Source organism: Pieris brassicae, chromosome 11 (genome assembly GCF_905147105.1).
Source record: "Pieris brassicae chromosome 11, ilPieBrab1.1, whole genome shotgun sequence".
In the NCBI taxonomy this organism is placed as follows: domain Eukaryota; kingdom Metazoa; phylum Arthropoda; class Insecta; order Lepidoptera; family Pieridae; genus Pieris; species Pieris brassicae.
Genome location: NC_059675.1, coordinates 14,442,616 through 14,464,484, shown reverse-complemented (window position 1 = coordinate 14,464,484; position 21,869 = coordinate 14,442,616). Strand labels below are relative to the sequence as shown.

The 21,869-nt window shown below is 33.9% G+C and overlaps 5 protein-coding genes and 1 long non-coding RNA gene across 8 annotated transcripts; 4 read left to right on the top strand and 2 right to left on the bottom strand.

The window, feature by feature from the left end:
- Positions 1-4,194: 4,194 nt before the first annotated feature.
- LOC123716747 (CDAN1-interacting nuclease 1) lies at positions 4,195-6,685 on the top strand. The gene is made up of 5 exons (XM_045672633.1): positions 4,195-4,677; positions 4,746-4,898; positions 4,970-5,114; positions 6,131-6,180; positions 6,249-6,685. The coding sequence occupies exons 1-5, from the start codon at positions 4,553-4,555 to the stop codon at positions 6,625-6,627; spliced, it is 852 nt and encodes a 283-aa protein (XP_045528589.1). The 5' UTR covers positions 4,195-4,552; the 3' UTR covers positions 6,628-6,685.
- Positions 6,686-7,120: 435 nt separating this feature from the next.
- On the top strand, positions 7,121-8,337 carry LOC123716748. Its single transcript, XR_006754607.1, has 4 exons — positions 7,121-7,425; positions 7,528-7,722; positions 8,136-8,248; positions 8,323-8,337. It is a non-coding gene; the product is annotated as an uncharacterized LOC123716748 (long non-coding RNA).
- Positions 8,336-10,266, bottom strand: LOC123716746 (mediator of RNA polymerase II transcription subunit 6). Its single transcript, XM_045672632.1, has 5 exons — positions 9,955-10,266; positions 9,715-9,889; positions 9,536-9,641; positions 8,851-9,011; positions 8,336-8,698 (listed from the first exon to the last, which is right to left on the bottom strand). Exons 1-5 carry the CDS (start codon positions 10,155-10,157, stop codon positions 8,489-8,491), a joined length of 855 nt encoding a protein of 284 aa, XP_045528588.1. The 5' UTR covers positions 10,158-10,266; the 3' UTR covers positions 8,336-8,488.
- Positions 10,267-10,299: 33 nt separating this feature from the next.
- LOC123716743 (cysteine protease ATG4D) lies at positions 10,300-12,489 on the top strand. The gene has a single exon (XM_045672628.1). It carries the CDS (start codon positions 10,685-10,687, stop codon positions 12,095-12,097), a length of 1,413 nt encoding a protein of 470 aa, XP_045528584.1. The 5' UTR covers positions 10,300-10,684; the 3' UTR covers positions 12,098-12,489.
- Positions 12,490-12,564: 75 nt separating this feature from the next.
- Positions 12,565-15,149, bottom strand: LOC123716744 (protein farnesyltransferase subunit beta). 3 transcript variants are annotated; one of them, XM_045672629.1, is made up of 4 exons: positions 14,880-15,149; positions 13,970-14,783; positions 13,782-13,890; positions 12,565-12,873 (listed from the first exon to the last, which is right to left on the bottom strand). In XM_045672629.1, exons 1-4 carry the CDS (start codon positions 14,964-14,966, stop codon positions 12,666-12,668), a joined length of 1,218 nt encoding a protein of 405 aa, XP_045528585.1. In that variant the 5' UTR covers positions 14,967-15,149; the 3' UTR covers positions 12,565-12,665. The 3 variants fall into 3 exon arrangements, with proteins under 3 accessions (XP_045528585.1, XP_045528587.1, XP_045528586.1); XM_045672631.1 differs by having other exon boundaries at positions 14,315-14,783; XM_045672630.1 differs by having other exon boundaries at positions 15,006-15,149.
- A 331-nt stretch (positions 15,150-15,480) lies between these two features.
- LOC123716334 (U3 small nucleolar RNA-associated protein 25 homolog) lies at positions 15,481-20,866 on the top strand. The gene is made up of 8 exons (XM_045672023.1): positions 15,481-16,252; positions 16,497-17,105; positions 17,180-17,422; positions 18,365-18,639; positions 18,719-18,874; positions 19,684-19,879; positions 19,955-20,131; positions 20,687-20,866. The coding sequence occupies exons 1-8, from the start codon at positions 15,830-15,832 to the stop codon at positions 20,852-20,854; spliced, it is 2,247 nt and encodes a 748-aa protein (XP_045527979.1). The 5' UTR covers positions 15,481-15,829; the 3' UTR covers positions 20,855-20,866.
- The last annotated feature ends 1,003 nt before the right edge of the window (positions 20,867-21,869 follow it).

The window sequence follows — 21,869 nt, the reverse complement described above, 5'->3', positions numbered from 1 at the left end:
TGAGCGATGAAAAAAAAATTACATAATTGTATTTATGCGTACAAATAAATGTAACTTGATCAATTTAATTGTGATTCCCTATTTATTACCTACTTTAGTAGTTTAGTATTTACCGACTTCTCTATATCCATACAAAATATCTATCAAACAAATAAAATATTTTTTTTTATGAAAAAGCTACCATTCCATCAGTATTTTCTTAATACGTTGTCACGTTCAACTATCGTCAGTAAACCGACGTTACAGACAACCGATTTTTTTTTGAGGAAACTCGCTGTTGGCCTTTAGGGCCTTTACATCTTAGCTCGGACTGCTTAGGCGAACGTACGGCTTGGCTCACCTGATGTTAAGTGATAACGCCGCCCACAACGACACTCTCAATGTCGGAGGGCTCGCAAGTGTGCCTTTTAAAAATTGGTACGCTCTTTTCTTGAAGGAACCTAAGTCGAATTGGTTCGGAAATATTTCAGTGGGCAGCTGGTGGCAAAAATTGCCTTGACAAACGCTCAGTCGAACGGCGGACAACGAGGTGATACGGGTGGAATTTTGTATTCTGCCTCGACGTCCGATGATGAAACTCAGGTAAATGAGGTAGAAGATGCAGAGTGACCCCACGTCTCTACGCAACGCCAAAGGATCACCGCTAGGAGAGGGATTGGTCATCGACGATTCGAACCGCTTTTCCGCCGCGATTCTTTGTTGAATACGGTCTAGTAGAAGGAGCTGGTACAGGGGAGCCCCCGCCCAGAGGTGAGAACAGTATTCCATGTACGGTCCCACCGTATTTGCGCTTAATAGAGTTGCAAGCGGTGGCCCGGAGTGAAGTACCGTCTCGCCTTGCTGAGCACACCAAGCTTTTTGGAGGCTCATTTAGCCTTTCCTTCCAAATGACCGCGAAACTGAACGTCATTCGATATGTCAACGCCAAGTATTCCGATGCTGGCTGTGGCTTTAAGAAGAGTATCTTCGAAAAGAGGAGTAGCGACAAAGAGTGTTTTTTTCGCGGAAAACGCGAAGTTGTGTCTTCTTGGGGTTAAATTGGACTAAGTTTAGTCTATATGTGCGCGTGACGCCAGCACCATATAATAATAGTGCTAGGCAGTAGTGAAACAAAGGAAACTTCTTCGAGAATTTAGTATGTATATTAGGTTAAAAGTATACACCGAAGAAAACAGAAGAAATAACGAAAAGAATTGATAACACAGCAAGAGAAAATAAAAGTTTAAACAAGAATAAATTAATTATAAGTTACTAAGGGAAATTCGTAATTCGCGCGCACAGGTTTCGCATTAGATAGTTCGAATTGCACTGTCCGCTGGTCGCGCTGCCACTGGCTGCAGGCTCCACCCACCGCGCCCGTGTCGTCACACATAGCGGTAAAATCACCGACGCGGTGGTAAAAAGGAGTAGTATTATTTGGTCGCCACATCAGCCCCCCCGGAGACCGTTACGGTCGAAAATAATCCGGGAAACGAACGCGACACCCGCTGCGAGTACAGCGATCTTCCACCACGGCTGGATTTAAGACGGGATCTGGTGATGAAAGTATGAATGCGGGCTTGACTCTGTCCACTGAAACAGTTACTTTACCGTTAAATTCAATAACAAAGGTTTTATCTCCTCGCTTTATCACTTTGCAAGGGCCAACTACGGTGCTTGCAGTGACTTTCGTACAGCGTCCTGGCGAAGAAAGACATGTGAAGTCGTCTGTAAATCCTTGCTGTGACTATTCCTTAAAGAGGTATGCTTCGAACTGTTTGCGTGTAATCAGTTGTTATCTTCTCAGGACAACCAAACCGTGAGATCCAACCGTAAACAAAAGCATTTGCCACAGTGTCAGCTTTAATATCTCGAAGTGGCATGACTTCCGGCCACCGTGTGAAGCGATCAATAGCAGTAAGGCAATACCTAAACTCGTGACACATTGGTAATGGGCCTATGAGGTCGATGTGGATATGGCTGAATCGATTTGATGGAGGAACAAAATCACAAACAGGAGCCCGGGTATGTCGAGTAACCTTTGACACGCGTTGACATGGGAGGCAGCTCCGAGTCCATAAACTGCTGTCCTTTTTAATGCCAGGCCAAACAAACCTCTCAGAGACCAGTCTAACGGTTGCCTGGATGACTCAATCCGTGCAAGCAGTCGAAAGCTTGCCGTCGAAATTGAGGAGTCAAGTAAGGTCTTGGTGTTGAGCATGACATATCACAAATAACTGTCTTACCAGAGCCTAAACCAGGTCTAAAGAACAGTTATTGCTACGAAACAAGTGTTGTAACTCGTTGTCTACGATCTGTGCTGATGAGAGATCATTTAAATCAATCACGCTAGTAATTGTTTCTACTCGGGATAGAGCGAGCGAGGGAATTTTTGTCAGCCATCCATTCCACCGCTGCACAGGGAGGATGACTCGCTCGCCCACACTGCGAAGGAGAAGGCCGACCTCTTGGGCTGTCTCTTCGCGTCCAACTCGACTCGGATGACCAAGGGGGATCACCACCGACGATTTCGCGGTGTGATTATTCAATGCCGGAAATCACATTCTGGCAACGTGCTTAGCCTTAAATTTAAAATTAAAAATTAGCCTCCTAAAAGCTTGGTGTGCTCGGCAAGGCGAGACGGTATTTCACTCCGGGCCGCTGCTTGCAACTCTGTAAAGCGCAAATACGGCCCCACATGGAATACTGTTCTCACCTCTGGGCGGGGGCTCCCCAGTACCAGCTCCACCCACTTGACCGTATCCAACGAAGAGCGGTTCGAATCGTCGATGACCAATCCCTCTCCGAGCGGCTCGATCCTTTGACGTTGCGTAGAGATGTGGGGTCACTCTGCATCTTCTACCGCATTTACCATGGAGAGTGTTTAGAGGAGTTGTTCGGATTAATACCTGCAGCTGAGTTTCATCATGGGACATCGAGGCAGAATACAAAATTCCACCCGTAACACCTCGACGCCCGCCGTTCAACGACTGAGCGTTTTTAAGGCAATTTTTGCCGCGCAGCACCGCTATGTGGAACAAGCTACCCACTGAAGTATTTCCGAACCAATTCGACTTAGGGTCCTTCAAGAAAAGAGCGTACAAATTCTTAAAAGGCCGGCAACGCACTCGCGAGCCCTCTGGCATTGAGAGTGTCCATGGGCGGCGGTATCACTTAACATCAGGTGAGCCTCCTGCCCGTTTGCCCCCTATTTTATAAAAAAAAATATCATTCAGATCAATAAAGCGAAAGTCGATATTATTCAAATCGTTATTGCAATAATGATATTTGGATATTGCTGATTATAATTTTGGTAAATAGTGCAAGAAAAATTAACAGAAAGATTTTAAATATTATAATTATGGTGTAGTGACGATTAGACGAGGTATTTTATTTACTAATTAGTTAAAGAATCATGAATTACTAAGATCATATTGCCACGGATGCCTTTGCAGCCGCGGTTGAAACAGTGATTTTCTACAGAATGTAGTCTTAATAATCCTAAATATCGACTAATAGCTAAGGTCGCTATTATTTCCATTTTGGAGTATGCTTCTTGAGTTATAGCCCCGCTTGGAGTTTACATTTTGTTTAGTTAATTGGTTGGGTTCGAGACTTAATATAAATTGAGCCATTTTTTAAAGAAAACAAAATCATGATAATAGTACCTCGTATAAAATCCCCCGAAATAAACGTACCCCCGCAAAATCCCCTGGTCGTCTTGGTTTAACCTAAATTTGGGGGCAAAGGCCCAAGTTGGCCAATGCCTGTTTCATAATAATTTGTAATCTACTCAGCAGGTAGGTAATGAGCCTCCTGTGCCTGACGCACGCAGTTTTTTGGGTCTAAGATCTTCGGTTGGTTTCCTCGCAACGTTTTCCTTCAGCGTTCGAGCGAATCATAAATGCGCATATATAAAGCAAGTCCATTGGTACACAGCCGGAGATTGAACCTCAGGGATGAGAGTCCCACACTGGTCGCCAATATTAGAATGTTTTGCGTTTATGTCACAAATATAAATAAAATAAAAACTCGGATCAAGCACTTATCTTTCTTAGGTGTCCTCTAAAAGTCCCCACTAACTAACATTTAATTATTTGCTTATACGATTCAACTTTTGGATTTTAAAATGATTGGTTCCATTTGATTTAAGCTTTCTTAATGCGTAACTCTACTCCTTCATGATAAAAATACGCGCGCGCTTACTACGTGACTATACTAATTAACCCTTAGTTATATGAAAAAAGAGATAATTAGATTTCATTCTCAACCATCTAACTATATAAAGATTGTTATAGCTTTGATTTCAGTCACGTGACTAAGCGTGAGCTGAAGTAATGTGATCGGTAGCACATACGTCAAGTGTAGCTGGTTTCTGATAGTATAGTCTGTGTTTGTAAAATGTTTACAAGTTTTGATATTTTAATGTTTTGTGTGTTATTTATAGTACTTTAAATATCTGCGTTTGTCAATAAATCGATCTCTCAAGTGGTTCCCCATGGCATTTGCAATAATCTGTCAGCTTTAAACGATTCCATTTGTCATCCAGCCGATATTAATTTCAATATATAACATGTTATCACAAATTGAAAGCAAACCTATGCCATACAAATTGTATTTGGCGATTGTTGATGATTTTAACAAACTTACATCTTTTAGTCGAAAGGCAGAAAATATGATTAGAAAAAAATATAAAGAGTATGTTATGACATTCACATGCAATTACAATCAACAAAGTAAAATTAATTATTACCCTGTTATTCCAGCATACCATCTACAACCATTGGAAGTATAATTTCCATGTTGGTACAGAGATCTATGAAATTAAGTTATAGAAAATCACCTGTTATTTCCAGTAGATATTATGATTTATATGAAAATTTAATCAAGAAAGAAGACAAAAGCGAAGTTATCATACAGTATGCAGATGTTTTTGGACTAGAAATTAAATAGTGTTTCAACACTTTAATTGACTTTGAACTTGTTACAGATTGGCTGATAGTCAAGGTATTAGTCCTGCTCTTTTTATCAGATCGCTGTTACAAAATGTACATACAGACTCAACAATGGTAAAAAAATGTTTAAAAGATTCGACAATTATTGAAAATAAAGATTTAGCTTATCAAGTGTTTTTGGTAAGTCATTGACAATGTTAATATGTATTTTGATTATTATAAATTTATTATATAGTTTCATATTAAGAAATCTTATAGATAGTAATTAAATCAGATAGAAAACACAGTAGATCTCTTCAAGGGTTTATTTTAAAATTTTAGCTTGTGAAGTACTTAGGAACACTAGGAACTTTCTGAGCTTTTGGAAGGAGCTGGGCTGGCTTAGTCAGTGAGGATGTTAAGCGTCTAAGTTTGTAATTTTGAGTCCACACTACTACTACTACTTTCTCTTAAAGATTATCTCTCAGAACAACACTCAACACTGAGTTAACTGATCACTATTCAGCCCAAATAATTGTGAACCATATTCAAGAACTTTCTGGATAGGAGTAGCACTGAGTAGAGTTCTATCCTTCTAGAAAGTTCACAGAAGTAGGTTTATTTACCAAATACTGTACTAAGAAAGTAAATGTTTTAGTTTCCTAAAACTAGATTAATTTAATGTAAATTCATTTTTCTGGTAAGAGATAGGGCCTCATTTGACACGTTTCCAAGTGGTATAAAAATCTAGAATTCAACTTATCTTTGTAACAATGTAATACATTTCCTTTAAGGAAGGAATCCACCAGTGTGCTGAACTGTGCCAAGAAAAACATTTAATTGTGTGCGCACTTAGGTCAAGGGATTTTTTTAATGAATAAGAATATATTACCAAAAAAATGAATGAACACATGAAATTTATTAAATCAATAGAAACTTAATAGTATTCTATGCGATTCCAGTCACCATGATTATAAAAATACACACATGAGTTTCAATTGTGACTCTACTGCGGTAATATGAAACTGGAAGATTATTTTGGCTTAATACATATGTGAAAACAAAAAAATCTCAGATTCAAAATCTTCAGGTTCTGTTATTTCAGATATATATTATCAAAATGATTTAATTTAGCATTTCTATTCATGCACGCTATTTGGTGGAATTGTACCTTTAGCTTTTATTTTTGACTAAAACAAACATGTCTTTAATTATAGGGTATTATGCACGATAACCAATATGGACCATATGCTGATATAATAAAACAGTAAGTCTTTAAAAATTAAGATAAAACTGTCCCATGATACCATTTAACTATAAATTATTACATTTCAGGTCTATTGGACTAGAGTATGAACTACGATTAGAACAAGAGTTAAAAGCCATGAATATAACATTTTCAGATGAAAGCATACTTAGGCTAAGAGGTTATGACAAAACTCCTGACTTTAAATTAGATGTACCCATTGCTATTGATGGATTTGTTGTTAATTGGATTGAAAGCAAAGCATTATTTGGTGATGAAGAGAATCATTTAGGATATCTAAAAGAACAACTAATTTGTTATTGGAATAGATTTGGTCCAGGTCTCGTAATATACTGGTTTGGATATTTAGAAACTCTTGAAAATACATCTGAAGTAAATAGCATGTTTATTCTGAGAACTAAATTTCCCAGCAAGGATACTATAACTCAGTATAAAATTGATATGTAATTTTATTTTATTATTATAATTTTGGTGATACATAATAATAAGTAAATAAGTTGATTATTATATTATGTAAAGATGGAATTACCATGTTTCATTTATTCATTCATCGCTTTTTAAAACTATCATTTTAAATTCTCGCGCTATATGATAGTACCTCATGGCATTATCTGGAGCGTTGGTGTAAACCTTCTTTTACTATGAACTTAATACTTATGAGGTTGTTCTTCGCTAGAAGTAAAAGTGTACTGGCATAAAGTTAAAAGTTGCCATTATATAAAAAATTAAGTAAATTAACTCTATCTTTTTTCTCCATGACTCATTTATCTCATCAAAAAGAATAACACATATTTTATAATTTGTTTATAAGAATGAAGTGTTGACGGTCTCCATTCTACTTGATCTGTGGACTGTTTTCACTATTACTCTAATTTTTAATTCCGTACAATTCTGACAGTTAGCATTTTTTGACATATCAGTGATTACGAACCTTTTGGCTGGGCAAAATTTTCCGTTTCAATACGAGTCTATACATATATTTTATTTGTTAATGAATGGATATATTTTATTAAATGTGGTGCTCACACTAAAAGTAGTTTTACGGCAAGCGATAATTGCGTCCTTTTTCATCACAAACAGTAAAAAACGTACAGATAACATATTTTTATTAAAATCTTAAATCATTTTTAATACTTATATCGCTATTATGATCATCATCATAATCGCTGACATGAATAATTAAAGAGTCTGCGACTGTGTCAATCAAATGGTCGAAAGAGTTTTAAAAGGTTTCCTAAACCTGAAGTAAGTAGGCAGTGATGCCAGCTAAAGAATATATCTAATTAACTTTCACTACTTAATTCGATATATTGTTCGATTCTTATTTTTATATTCGGTCACTGACAGGGTGGACTAGCGGCTATAGCAATTACATAAAACGTAAATAATACTTGAAAACATTGTGTTTATCTGTATAAGAGTAAACATATAATGAAACTATAAATGACACCGCACATCAAAATTACATAATCCAAATTCAAATGCAGTGCATCATAGACAAGTATAAGTGGACAGCATCACGACCTTCCAACAGTCACTTGGGTAAGTTAATATTAAGATTTACCCTTTTGTAGAACAAAAAAAACGTAGCATTTTATTTTTTATTGCCGTAAAATTTCCTCTTTTTCGGTAGAGAACTTTTTTAGTAGCAACACTTATGAAATGACAGAATTCTACGGAATTAAAAATCATAGTATAACAACTTTTGGCTGTCGCGTTAATTCATTAATTTTTCATTGCTAACTTCAAGCGAGTAATAACACCGAACATGACCGATGAAAGTATAACAATATCAGCTAAAACTTGGGCAAGAAGTGTAGATTCTATTCACAAGGTTAATTCATCGTTATTATTCAATAAATCTAAACCTATATGGATTTATTAATTAAATAAAGGTTCTATTTAGCAAAAAAGTTTGGAAATTTTAGTTATTTTTTTTAAACTGTTTTCTACAGGTGAGATACTCGGATGGCATAGTTGACGGAGAAAAAAGTGCTTTTCAAACAAGTTTTGATATGGGATATGAAGAAGGATTTTCTTTTGGATTTTTTATTAGTAGTCAAAACATGTATGTATGTTAGATCCATAAACTTAGTATTACTTAAAATAACCAATTTTACTTAATTGATACTTTATTTTTAGGTTGCGAGACACATTACAAGATAATTGTATAATATGTTCTGACAATATTAAATTAAAGGATAATGTGACAAATTTATATAATCTCCAAAAAGACACAAACAAAAAATTTGTGTAAGGTAAATTTAATTTGGATAAGCAGCCACCCCGTGTTCCAAAAACTATTTTTCTAAATATTTCTTGGTTTTTTTTCTGGTGGTGGCTTCATGTTCTCCTGCTTGATTTCCTGTTTTATTTCCATATGCATGTTACCATTAGTCATTTCAGGATGTATTGAATCTATTGGCTCTTGTTTTATTGTAATATTGTTTATATTACTATCACCTCCTTTATCGCCTTTATCATTATTGTTTTCAGCTTTTACTGACACACCATTTGTCTACAAAAAAAATCCAATTATCAAAACATACACCTAATTAAATCATGATGACAAAAATGGTAGGTTACTGTGTGGTGACCTAGGGTTGTGACAATATGTATGTCTCTGTTCTAAGTATTTAAAATAATATATTTATTATAGTAGGGACTCACTTGGTTAGCAGTAGTAGTTATAGTTGGTAAAGGAAACTGCCTTACTAACTCTGCCAATAACATATCAACTCGTTGTCTTTGAAATAAAGTTGACGGTTCTTCCTTAGGTGTATTAGAAACTTCTTTTGGTGCAGACTGTCCAGAATTAAAAGGACTGATTCCTGTCAATATTATAAAATGCACATGTATTTTGAATTATAATACCAGTAAAAAAGAAAGATTTGTTGCATAAAAAATATATCACAAAACATTTAAAAACCTTTGTTTATTATGATTTATTGTTCTCCTGTTTCACTATGCCTATTACTAAAAGAGGTTAATTGTTTATTAATAACATTTATAATAAACTTCTTAAGATGTATAAATGTAATGATTCCTCTAACCATAATTAAAAATGTTGTTAGATCTAGTTTTTTCTACATTCTTGATTTTAGTAATGGCAGCAAATTTAGAAGCATTTATTAAGTTTTTTAATTAAAATTTATAATATTATTATTCATAAGTGAACATTGTTACATATACAAGTGATATTTTGATTTTTATATAATTAAAAGAAAAACTGTACCAACAGATTTCACAATGACTAAGATATTTTTTTGTATATTTAAGCTAATAATAGTAATTACTGGAAAATAAATTTAAGTAGGATTTGTATTTATTTTAACAATATATGAAAATCAGTTACCTGGTTTATTAGGTTTAAAATCCCACCAATACCCTTTACTTGGGTGATATTTTGAATAAGACATAGTCTCTTCAAAAGAACATTGAAGATGGTGGACAGCTGAGAGCTATAATTGAAACAAAAAAAATATGAACACAATGTAGCTAAGGAATAGAAGTAGCCTTTATGTATTAACTTACCAATCTTGAGTTTAAAACACTTGCTAAATCAGGAGCTTGATACACAATTCCGGCAATTATATAGTAATCAGCTAATGGAATAGTTTGCATAGGACTATGTCTATGTTGCTTTCTTATAACATACAGAATTGGCTCCTGAACATGAAGTAAAATGTATTCCAAACCAGTCATATTTCTAAAATTAGAATATTAATAACTACATTTTTAGTAACATTCAATCTAAAGAATGTCAATACATACTGAAGCTGATCCATGCTCAGGCGTTGCATTTTTACCACTTCATTATTACATGTTCTATCAAAAAATGGATTTGATCTTTCAGAAAAGTAATCCATGATGTTAGATGGATTTAATGACGGTATCCAAGCAGAATCATGCCACGATAAACCGAGCGGATTCTCATTTGCTATTGGAAGGTGTCCACCAATCCTTGCAGGCATCATTTTTATTAAGTTCCTTTAAACTTTTATTTATCAACATTTGAGTCCTGACGAACCTCAATGACGTATTCACAGATTACTAACTAGTGTTCAGGGGTATTAGTTACTTTTCGACGCGTGATTTGTTAATAAATAGTCACGTGACAAAGCATGAGCTAATATCATTCCCAAAAAATTTATTGTCTTTAGCCAAACACAGAGCAATTTCTAACTACAAAGTAACTAATCACTTATGTCTTATGTCAGTCCGTCCTCCCAATAGAGCAATAGTCAAGTCAGCTGTCAGCAGTCCCAGGCGCCAGCTGTAATAGCAATAGATATATATATATATTCGTGTTATATTTTAATTTATAAATATTCAGTGTATAATGATTACAATCATTATAGTATTCTTAGTTGCTAGTTGCTCTATAAACTATGTTTCCGATAGTTACATATAAATTGTTCTATAAGCGATACCAAAAACAATAATAATATACAAATTACAATATTATCAAATGTAAACGAGTCAAATGGAACACTGGTAAATAATGAAAATGAATGGATCTAGCAATATAGCATCAGATCATTCTTTGGTGCTGTCTTCTAATAATGGTGAGGCAAATTCAGAAACATTAACAGATATTGTGGCAACAACGTCCAAAGGAAATGTACCCGAAAACTCTGAAGATTTTTACGATATTAAAGGAAAAGTTGAATCGCGATTATTATCGATGTGGAATAATATGAAATTTGGATGGACTGTGAAATTGAAAACAAATTTTTCGAAAGAATCACCAGTATGGCTTTTAGGTAGATGTTACCATCGGAAACTTAGCCCAAGCAGTTCATTAGAATCTTCAACTGAAGTTGGAACAGAAGCCACAGCAAATGACACTGTGGAACAAATTTATGGTGAAGGTATAGAAGGCTTTAAGTCTGACTTCATAAGTCGGATTTGGATGACCTATAGAAGGGAATTTCCTACTATGTCTGGTTCATCATTTACTACTGATTGTGGTTGGGGCTGTATGCTAAGAAGTGGCCAGATGATGTTAGCACAAGCATTAGTTTGCCATTTTTTGGGCCGGTCATGGCGATGGACACCTGAGAAACCTATTCAAAATGCTAGAGAATTTCAAGAGGATTGTCTTCATCGTATGATCATTAAATGGTTTGGTGATAAATCATCTGTAAATAGCCCTCTTTCAATACATCAAATGGTCATATTAGGAGAAGCTTTGGGTAAGAAAGCTGGTGACTGGTATGGACCTGCTTCTGTAGCTCATTGTTTAAAAGCTGTAATGGGTGCTGCTTCTAAAGAAAATTATGAATTTGATAAATTAGATGTCTATGTAGCTCAAGATTCAACTGTTTACATACAAGATGTATACTCATTATGTAAAGTTTCAAATGGATCATGGAAGTCTCTTATTCTTTTGGTGCCAGTAAAGTTGGGATCGGAAAAATTTAACCCTATTTATGGGCCATGTTTAACATCTCTTCTTACTTTAGAGTTTTGTATAGGGGTAATAGGTGGTAGACCAAAACATTCCCTTTATTTTGTTGGATATCAAGATGACAGGCTGATTCATTTAGATCCACACTATTGTCAAGAAATGGTTGATGTGTGGCAACCTAACTTTTCACTTCAAAGTTTTCACTGCAGATCTCCACGAAAGATGCCATTAATAAAGATGGATCCTTCATGCTGTATAGGTTTCTATCTCCCAACTGAGAACGATTTTGAAACTTTCATTAATATCATTGGATCATTTGTATTACCACAGGGTCTTTCTACAAATAATGAATATCCAATATTCTCATTGCACCATGGGACACGAAGTAGCGTTATGAATCAACCTAATGTTCGATTTTCTATCTATGAGACAGAGAAAAATTGGGTTACACCTATTCAAGACAGTGACACTGACATAGAATCTGAAGAATTTGTTTTAGTGTAAATATGATTGAACAAGACTTTTAAATATAATTATTATTGCTTAAAATTAAAGATTTGTACATAATTATTTATAGATAAGTTATAAAACAGCTTAATTCTTAATATACACTATTAAATGACTGCACTGCTACTATATGAGGCTCCATAATAAAATAAAATTATTTTACCTATTTGATTTGTTGAAATCCACATCAATCATTGTACTGTACCATTTCATAATACATATTTATATAAATAGAGGCAGTCAAATAATTTAAAATGAATGTTTTCAATGTAATAATAAAGGTGTCAAACATGATTCCATACTTTATTTCTTTCCAATATTAAGTTTAGTAATGTATAGGAGAGAACATTGTGTAGTTAAAACACACCACAACTTAATTTGTAATTATAAACTTTTTCAGTAGGTCATCTAATGCATTATTAATGTTGATTAGAACAAACAAGTCTTTATAACTAAAAGAGAACTTTAAAAAAAAACTTTAATACTTAATATATGTATTATACAATATGTACAGATTTTGGTACTTTATATTTTATAATAATTCTTTCTATTTTCATTAAAATAGTTAATTATCATCTTTTACTGGAGGTGGATGCCTAATAAAGTAATGTACAGCATTATAAACCATGTGGGGAGCAATGTTATGAAGAGGATGAACTCTATTCAACTCAGTTTCTGATGCACCAATGACCAATGATTCTCCAGTACCAGTTCCATGCTGAGCTACTGATAGACCACTTAAAGTGTAGCATGTATGGTAAATGTCACGAGGCCTAAAAGGAAATATAATTAATAAAAGATTGTATAAAACATTCTTGAAACCTTGATCAATTTTTTCAATAAACTTCTAGCAAGGTAATCAAGAAAAGGCATAGATAACTAAGGCTTTAAATGAACTGTGACCTTATGAGTAAACTTGTTTTTTGCTGCCCTTTTATTAATTGCTAAGGCCAAATAGTAAACATTATTAATAACAAAGTTCTTTATATGATATTATAACTTCATATTTGTCAATGTGTAAGTGAATATGCAATTTAATAGCATGAAAACAGAAAAGTCGTAATATTAGCGATAGATAGCCCCTATTTGTCGTAGTTAATTTCTATTAAAATCCCTCCTCCTTATGTGACAAGATACATAAAATTGTTCCATGTGCTTCATACGAAATCGAATTACCTACATAATTAGCCAATGTTTCAGGTTTTATCTAACTATGAGAATATTAATATTTTCCACCTCACCATATTACTCCATGTGAGGAAGTTTTTGAAGAGGCGGGAAGACTATGATTTTGTTTAAGCAGTAATTTAAAATATTAGTTATTATTTGCTGTTTTAAATGTTAAATTTCAGTTTTCTTAAGTTTTTTAAATATATTTTGTCTGTAAATGTACTTACTTGTTTTCTGTTACATATGTATTGTTAATCTATGTAATCTATTTTGGCTTTATATATTGACTAAGTGTTTTGTTTTATAATGTGTATGTTAGCTGTAAGATAACTAGTAATTAAATAAATAAATTATTTATACCAATTAGCAATAAATATAGTTTTCTCATAGTAAAAACAAGTTCACAAAATAGTTTAAATAGGTTCAGAGATTGCTACAATCAAACTATGCCTTTCCATGTAAGTTATACAATACAATTAATATTGTAGATGTGAAACAGAAATATACTAACTTTCCAGGCTTATCTATAAGACCACCTTCAGGAGATTGACAGCAAACTATTATGTACTCTTGTAAGGCACCTTGATTAAATAATACTGTTTCTATTAATTCTTTGTTATCTGAAAATCAAAAGAAAACCACTGTTGTTAAGATTAAATGATAAATTAATACAATGTTTACTAAACTAAAAATTATAACCTTTAGCTAAAATAGCACTAATGATTGGGAATATTCCTCCCTGCCAAAACGAATAACAGCCATCAACTAATTTATTGGTTCTGCCTTGAAAACCACCTTCCAGTCTCATCTGACGATTAACACTCCATCTTAATAAAGCATCTATATCACAGAGTTGTGTTCTATCGAGCAAAGCTAGACATGCTAGACCACAAAAGGCATAGCCACCGTGAGCTTCCATTCCTGGACAGCCGGCAAAGCCACCCTCATATGTCTGACAACTAATAACCCATTCAGCAGTTTTGTCAAACAGAGCTTCTGTGTATATGTTTGTAATTTTGGCAACACTTGCTGCACAATAAGCACCTCTTATATCTTGTTCACCACCATTATGAAGAGCGAATGAACCATCAACATCCCTTAGTGTCCATAAAAATGTTTGCAAAGAGCTTCTATCTATTGAATCATATGCTTCATCAGTTCCTATAATGCTTAAAGCATTAACAGCTGCATATGTTGTACCAAGGTGTGAATGCTGCATAGGACCACCTCCATAACCACCATCTTTGTGCTGGCATTGCTTAAGGAAGTTAACAACTTTTGACAATGTTTCCGCATCTGGTAATTTTTTTAACAGCCATAGTGAGTGTAGTATCCAATATATAAGCCATGGCCTGCTTGCATCTAAACATGAGTAATTGCCTGGTAAATGCATAAGCCAATCCTTCAAAACATTACAATGAGCTTTTCTAATTAATTTTGGTAAACTAGGGTCAATTGCTGCCTTATGTTCAAAACGTCTGTATATGTTGCAAACAATAGCTTCCACATCAATCTAAAACCATACAATATAAATATTTTTTAATAAATGAAAACATAATAGAATAAAAGTAATGCAGGTATATTTAGAAACATTATTATAAAGTCTTACTTGCTCTAATGATGTATTCGAAGCATAACCTTCATCATTATAGCTTTCGCTTGCAATGTCTCGAAATAACCTTAGAACACTGGTCATTTTAAATTAAGTCTGAGAAATGTTTTTCAACGGTAATACCTGGATTAATATACTACCTACGTACTACAACCCTGGTATAATTTGTTACACAATTACATTGAACTTGAAATTCCAGAGACTAAAATAAATAATAATAAAGATTTGAATCATAACCTCGGTCCCCGTCCACAACCCTCCGGCATTAGTCAGTCCACTGTCACAGAGTAAAAACTACCAATTTATAGATAGCAAGAAAAGGACTATATTATATATAGCTGTAGAGTATATATACTATGTAATGACTTCGTTTTAATAGTGAGTAAATGCTGACCTGTGGTACTTCTATTTTATATTAAATCTACAGTAAATAAGACTTGGCTTAAAGGTCTCGTTACCAGGCCATAAAATTATTAAAAAAAAAAAACTACAAATAATTTGAATGAATGTTGTCAATTTTGTTATACATGCACATTTCACATCTACTTAATCTGTGGTCATTGACCAACATGTGAGTGATTAAAGTTTAAAAGTGAAGTAGTTTATATTAAAAAAATAATACTTTTTCTCATATATAAATCTTAATCACTTATGAATTAAGTACGTAGTTTAAATGCAACTGTAACTATAGCTTACTTAACTTAACTTGCATTTACCATTTAACATTAATGCATTAAGTGATTGCAAATTTAGTTATTTTGAGTGAAAAAATGTTGAGTGTAATTTGTGAACTTGTGAAAACTGCTAAGAGTTGAACAATCACTTTATATACTATTTTAATCTGGTAAAACGGATACGTTCTCTTTCCAGTAAGGTTCAAGGTTTTCAAAAAAATATATATTACGATAAAATTTAGAATTTCACATAAAATCTTATATTGATGTAATATGGGTAACCATAAAAAGTTTTTGAGTAAAAAACGAAAAGGCAACTTTAAAGTTGAGTCGAAGCGAAAAAGAGGCGAAAAAAAAGATGATGAAGTAATAAATAAAAAAGCAAAATTTAATAGATATAAAGATAAGCAAAAAGTTGAAGAAATTTTGGCAAAAAAGAAGCTAATGGAGGATAGGTTTAGACAACAGGACAAGTCATTTTCAGAGAGTGAACCAGAAGAAGATACTTATACACAGTTAGTATCTTCCTTTAAAAATAATAATGTACATAAGCTTATAGAAAGTGAAGAAGAATCTATGAGTGAAGGTGACTTGGATGTGGTTGATAATGTTAAAACTCCCCCTATTCATGATCAATCAAATGATACTCTGTATAGTGAAAGTGAAGAAAATAATGAAATCAGCGATCCTGAACTGGTAATTGACCCATAATTTGTTTTATTTTTTAAATAGTATTTCTTTTGCACTTGATGTTTGTGATGTGGCTTATAAATTTAAAAAAAACAGGTTCTATTAAGAATTCCATTTCCTCATCATTTGACTTCCACTTGCAAAAGTCAATTTCATCAGTATTTTCTTGGTTTGGAGTTATTAATATTAATTAATAAATAATAAGTATTTAACACTCATATTTATCTATGCTGTGGTGTTTCATTTTTAGGAAAAAGAAGATAATGGGTTAGAAACAGATAGAGATGCCTCAAATGATCCTTTTACAAAACATCTACAATATGAATTATCAGATGAATTATTAGTATCAATGTCTAACTCCGAACCATTTGAAAAAAAAATCACCAAAGAGTGGCCCTCACTTGGCCATCTGCACATAAGTATACCACAGCCCATGGAAAGTGTATCAAAAATATCAAAGCCAAAGATATCTATACTTGAAGAAAAAACATATGCAAGTCTGGGCTCTGTGCCACAATCATTTAAAAAGGTTGATTTTAATGAACTATATATTAAATCACAAATTAAAGATAATATAGTATCATCAAATAAAAATAACCTCATTAAGAGAGATTTAGAATTATCAGAAGTTTTTACTCCACTGCAGAAAGAATTGTTTTCTATTATGAATCATTATCAAGATTTATATTATTCAGACAGAACATTTACAAATGGTGATGAGATTCGGTACACTTATTGTCTTCATGTAGCAAATCACATGTTAAAGACAAGGACTAAAATCATACATCATAATGCAAAGTTATCAAAAAAGACTGATATATCAGATGAATATAGGGACCAAGGTTTAGTCCGGCCAAAGGTAATACTTTTATATATTTAATAACATTTAGAATACACAGCAGATATATTTTTCTTTAATATCATAATTAATAGGTGATAATACTGGTGCCGTTTAAAGATGCAGCTTATAGAGTGGTGAAGACGTTAATTGATATAGTTGTTCCAAAAGAAGCAGGGCAAGTTGTGAATAAAAACCGATTTGAGGATGACTTTACTGGTGGAGAAATTTTGATGCCTACCAAAAATCCAAAGCCTGAGGATTATGAACTCTTATTTAGTGGCAACACTGATGATACATTTAGACTGGGCTTGACTCTTACTAAAAAAACTCTAAAAGTGAGTATTTAGAGACAAATTATTATCACACCTAAAGCATTATTTATTTTATGTTTATTTGTCTTATTAGAACTATATTATGCAGTCATCTTTAAAGTGACAGAGATTTATAAAAGAACATGAATACGCCTAAATCAAATATAATATATTTCATGATTAGACTTAAGAATACTCTCCTTTCTGGAAAGACTCTTAGTCCTATTGATTCATAAATAACTCGAATGCTGGCCTTAGGCAAACAGCAAGAGCGGTGTAGTGAGTGGGCAACAATGGGAATACATAAAAGTAGAAGAAAATTGTATGAAATTTACAGCGAAAAACAGTACAACTTTAGAGTTTAAAGATAAAGTTAAAAATGATTCTAGGATCTTTAAGAATGTTTGTGTAGCCGCTAAATCTCAATACTTGAGAAGAAAGATTGTAAATAGTAGCTATAAAATTAAAACTACTTGGAAAATTATTAATAGTGAGACAGAATTTTTTTTTTGACAATTATATTTATAACACTAGGAAAAAGAACAAACTCGCTGTTCCCACAACTAGGCTCCATAAAGTTAATAAATCATTCATCGGTCAAACTGTACGCTTCTATAATAAACTACCAAGTGATGTGGTAAACTTGTAAAATTTAAGAAAATTATAAAACAGAAGCTCTCTAGGAAAACTTAGTATAAAATATATTTTGAAAATAATTTGCTACAGCTATTTTATTTAACTGTAACTAATATAAGCATTGTAAATAACTTAAGACGATAAAAAAAGAAAAAACTAGCCCGAGGTTCTTACCTTTCTCCTTGTGTGCTGGTCGCGATTCCGAAAAGGCGGTAGAGTAAATGAATTTTGATTTTTAACATATTTATGTTGAATGTTAAAACTTTTAATAACAATTATATAATAATAATAATTATATTATATAATAACTTTAACATATAATTTTTTCAGCTTTATACAGATTTTTATGCGTCAGATATTTTAATAGCATCTCCGCTAGGTCTGCGCATGATTGTGGGTGCAGAAGGCGAAGAAGACAGGGACTATGACTTTTTAGCATCCATTGAATTGTTGATACTCGACCAGGCCGATGTGTTCTTAATGCAGAATTGGGACCATCTACTCCATGTGTTAGACCATTTTCATCTTCAGCCAAAGAAAACTCACGGCACCGACTTCTCGAGAGTCCGATCCTGGGCTGTGAATGGCTGGTCCAAATATTATAGGTATTAAACAAGATAATTCTATTACAGGGTTTAACCGGGAGAACTCTAGTTAATTTTAAGACACCTTAATATGTTTCAGGCAGACATTAGTATTTTCATCAATTGCGATGCCAGAGATTAGGTCGATTGTAAACAAGAAATGTCAAAATTATCGTGGTAAAGTGATAATTAGCAATCAGCCAGAACTAGGCGCCATTCGACAGGTTTTAGTCCAAGTGCCACAGCTTTTTCACAGGTAAATTGTCGAATACTTGATTCGCCTATTGATACTCTTAATACATATGAGTTTTGTAAATTTTCCGTAATATATACATATCCTAGTTGTCGCGCGATGCGCTGAGCCGCAGGCAGTCCGCGACATAACGGCGTAGGGGGTTAAGGGCCAGATTATCTATGGATTAAGGCAAAGGTCACATTCGCCTATATGGTTTCGATCCCTTCATTAAACATTTTCTACTCCCATCATATACCTTTGTAGAGAGGGAGGTGCATAGGGCCCCGTGCGTCCCGAGACTTGTGGGGCCGAATGAGTTTAGAGCAATATTTCTTGAGAGAATTACAAAAACAATATTAATCCCTCTGAATGATAGATATTCGCTTCGTCAATTTCCTGTCTAAGTTTGTCTGTCTAAAATGCCTTCAAACACTCAGTCGAACGTTTGCCGCCGTCGGTAAATTTCCTATGTCGAGGGTGACGTGAGTTTGGGGAGTTAAGGTATTGGGGCAATATTTCCCAGCTATGTAGAAAGAATACTACCGAAGACTAAATTCCATATTTATTTCAAATCCTGGTCCAGCCCATTTTCGTTTTCAGCTAAACCCTTATCGAGGTTGCGCTGATGTTGGAGCGTTGGTGCGCTGGGCTTGAGGGGTTTGGAGTCATCTTATCTGGGAATACGGAAAATAATACATATGACGTTCCTCACAGTCCAAACTGCGTAACAATTTTGTTGTGAAACCGAAGAACATACATCAAAACGATTCCTCTACATCTGTGAATACACTTTCGCCCCAAGTGTTTTCATTCCCAATTTAACCTTTTAGGTTCAATGCTAGCAGTCCCCTATCGGCCGTTGACGCGAGGTTCGACTACTTTGTTAAAGAGATTTTGCCCAAACAAAGAGATCCGCTGATGAGTCACACCCTCATATACGTTCCGAGCTATTTTGATTTTGTGCGGTTAAGGAATTATTTCAAGAAGGAAGATATTAGCTTTGTTCAAGTCTGCGAGTACACTAAGGTATTTGTTATCAGTTTCCCTTTAAATAGATCGAAATTCGGTAAGGATGTCTACAGTTATATTTTATTGTTAAAGGATGCAAAAATAGCAAGGGCTCGAGATATGTTCTTCCACGCAGAGGCTCATTTTCTTCTCTATTCGGAACGTGTACATTTCTTTAGACGACTTCGTATTAAGGGTATTCGGCATATAATATTCTATCAGCCGCCGACCTACCCTCACTTTTATTCGGAAATGTTGAATCTTATGCAGGTTTGTTTTTTTTTTTTTTAATTTTAACTTTTAGACATTGTTATTTGCTCAGAAATCGAAATTTAAAAAAAAAGGAAACCATTTGACATATTTAATCTATTTGATTTATAATCTATGTTTATGGATGAGACAAACATAATATTAAAGAGTGATAGAGATATTTAATCAAATTGGACTTGAAAGGTGGAGCATAGTGTGACCAAAAGCAATTGATAAATGCAAACGCCAACAAAAGCGCTTTTTTCCATATTAATAATATAACTCCATAGGGAGCGTTCGTAAAGCATTACGATACGTTACAGGGGCGGGAATTACATTACGCGTTATTGTATTGTATTAACGCAATACAATAATAACAAAGGCATTCTAGCGACTTTTTGGTACTTTACACCACATATATGTGACTTTTAGGTGAAAATGGTCACTGTATACACGTAAGGTTTTACTATTGGATACAGTGCGGTCCATGTGGGGGTTAAAAATCCCAAAAATTGCGTCACGTAATAATTGAACACGCTTAGTCGTCAGCTTGTTTAATTAAATTAACGCTTACAGGAAAGCAATCAGAATAAATATGGTGGCAGTGAGTGTAATATGACATCCACCACTTTGTACTGCCGATACGATGCCGCACGAGGGGCGGCGGTTTTAGGCGTCGATCGAATCACGCGCATGTTGAATGCTGACAAACCATTACATATGTATTTGACTGGTGATAAATAAATAAACTTTATTTAAAGACGATGGTTTTATTTGTACTCACCTTTTCTCGAGTTTTTTGCCACGCACCACCACTATGCGGAACCAGCTGCCCACTGAAGTATTTCCGAACCAATTCGACTTAGAGTCCTTTAAGAAAAGTGCGTACCAATTCTTGGAAGGCCGGCAACGCACTTGCGAGCCTTCTGGAAATGTTTGTGTCCATGGGCAGCGGTATACCTTAACATCCGGTGAGCTTCTTGTCCGTTTGCCTCCAATTACATTTAAAAAAAGGCTTACGACATTTGAGTTTTTATAAATAAACTTGATACTGAATTTTATCGTATGTCAGACTTTAACAGACACTTAACTTTACAAACACAAGGAGAAATGAAATAAATATTTTATAGTATACACACTTTATTATTCTAATTGACAAATGATAATTTTCATTACAATGCTTAAGATCTAACATGGACTGGGCATAGCACCTTTTTTTATGAAAAATATCAATTGCCTGCGAAATGTGTTGATTTATGATGTCGATCGTGGACGGATAGAGAAACATAATATATATTGCTTCAGGATAAATTATGTATACATATTCAATATTCCAATCAAAATACATAACTATGGGCGCGACATTTCTGGAATTCATATTTATAAAAAACACGGAGAGGTCGACTGATATTTATTTCAAACATTTTGCGTTCTATGGTATTATGAAGCAAACTTACGAAACATAATACTAATGAGATTGCTTTTCAGTTACGTAACGGTGTGTAGGCAGATGTAGTAAGATTATGATCGACAGGCATACCAACAACAACATGAGGTCCAACATGTCCGATTTTAATATATTTTCATGATTCGATATTTATTTATTTTGTAATCTTTACACATGTTAAAAAAGTTGGTTACTCTAGGTAAAGTTCTTGTTGTACTATCCTTTTGTTTTTATCTGTTCTTGGAATTTAATAGAGTACATTTTAGTATGTTTTTAATAAATATAGTTTTGAGTCATATATGAAAAGTAATA

What these genes read in the sequence shown, in the direction of transcription:
- LOC123716747 (XM_045672633.1), top strand. Translation starts at nt 4,553, where the DNA reads ATGTTATCACAAATTGAAAGCAAACCTATGCCATACAAATTGTATTTG. An exon ending in ATTAGAAAAAAATATAAAGA is followed by an intron (nt 4,678 to 4,745) that starts GTATGTTATGAC and finishes CTGTTATTCCAG; the next exon opens with CATACCATCTACAACCATTG. An exon ending in TATGCTGATATAATAAAACA is followed by an intron (nt 6,181 to 6,248) that starts GTAAGTCTTTAA and finishes ATTACATTTCAG; the next exon opens with GTCTATTGGACTAGAGTATG.
- LOC123716746 (XM_045672632.1), bottom strand. Translation starts at nt 10,157, where the DNA reads ATGATGCCTGCAAGGATTGGTGGACACCTTCCAATAGCAAATGAGAAT. An exon ending in TTTTAAACCTAATAAACCAG is followed by an intron (nt 9,012 to 9,535) that starts GTAACTGATTTT and finishes TAATATTGACAG; the next exon opens with GAATCAGTCCTTTTAATTCT. An exon ending in TAACTACTACTGCTAACCAA is followed by an intron (nt 8,699 to 8,850) that starts GTGAGTCCCTAC and finishes TTTTTTTTGTAG; the next exon opens with ACAAATGGTGTGTCAGTAAA.
- LOC123716743 (XM_045672628.1), top strand. Translation starts at nt 10,685, where the DNA reads ATGAAAATGAATGGATCTAGCAATATAGCATCAGATCATTCTTTGGTG.
- LOC123716744 (XM_045672629.1), bottom strand. Translation starts at nt 14,966, where the DNA reads ATGACCAGTGTTCTAAGGTTATTTCGAGACATTGCAAGCGAAAGCTAT. An exon ending in TAGTGCTATTTTAGCTAAAG is followed by an intron (nt 13,891 to 13,969) that starts GTTATAATTTTT and finishes TTTGATTTTCAG; the next exon opens with ATAACAAAGAATTAATAGAA. An exon ending in CTTATAGATAAGCCTGGAAA is followed by an intron (nt 12,874 to 13,781) that starts GTTAGTATATTT and finishes ATTTCCTTTTAG; the next exon opens with GCCTCGTGACATTTACCATA.
- LOC123716334 (XM_045672023.1), top strand. Translation starts at nt 15,830, where the DNA reads ATGGGTAACCATAAAAAGTTTTTGAGTAAAAAACGAAAAGGCAACTTT. An exon ending in AAATCAGCGATCCTGAACTG is followed by an intron (nt 16,253 to 16,496) that starts GTAATTGACCCA and finishes TTTCATTTTTAG; the next exon opens with GAAAAAGAAGATAATGGGTT. An exon ending in GGCTGGTCCAAATATTATAG is followed by an intron (nt 18,640 to 18,718) that starts GTATTAAACAAG and finishes AATATGTTTCAG; the next exon opens with GCAGACATTAGTATTTTCAT.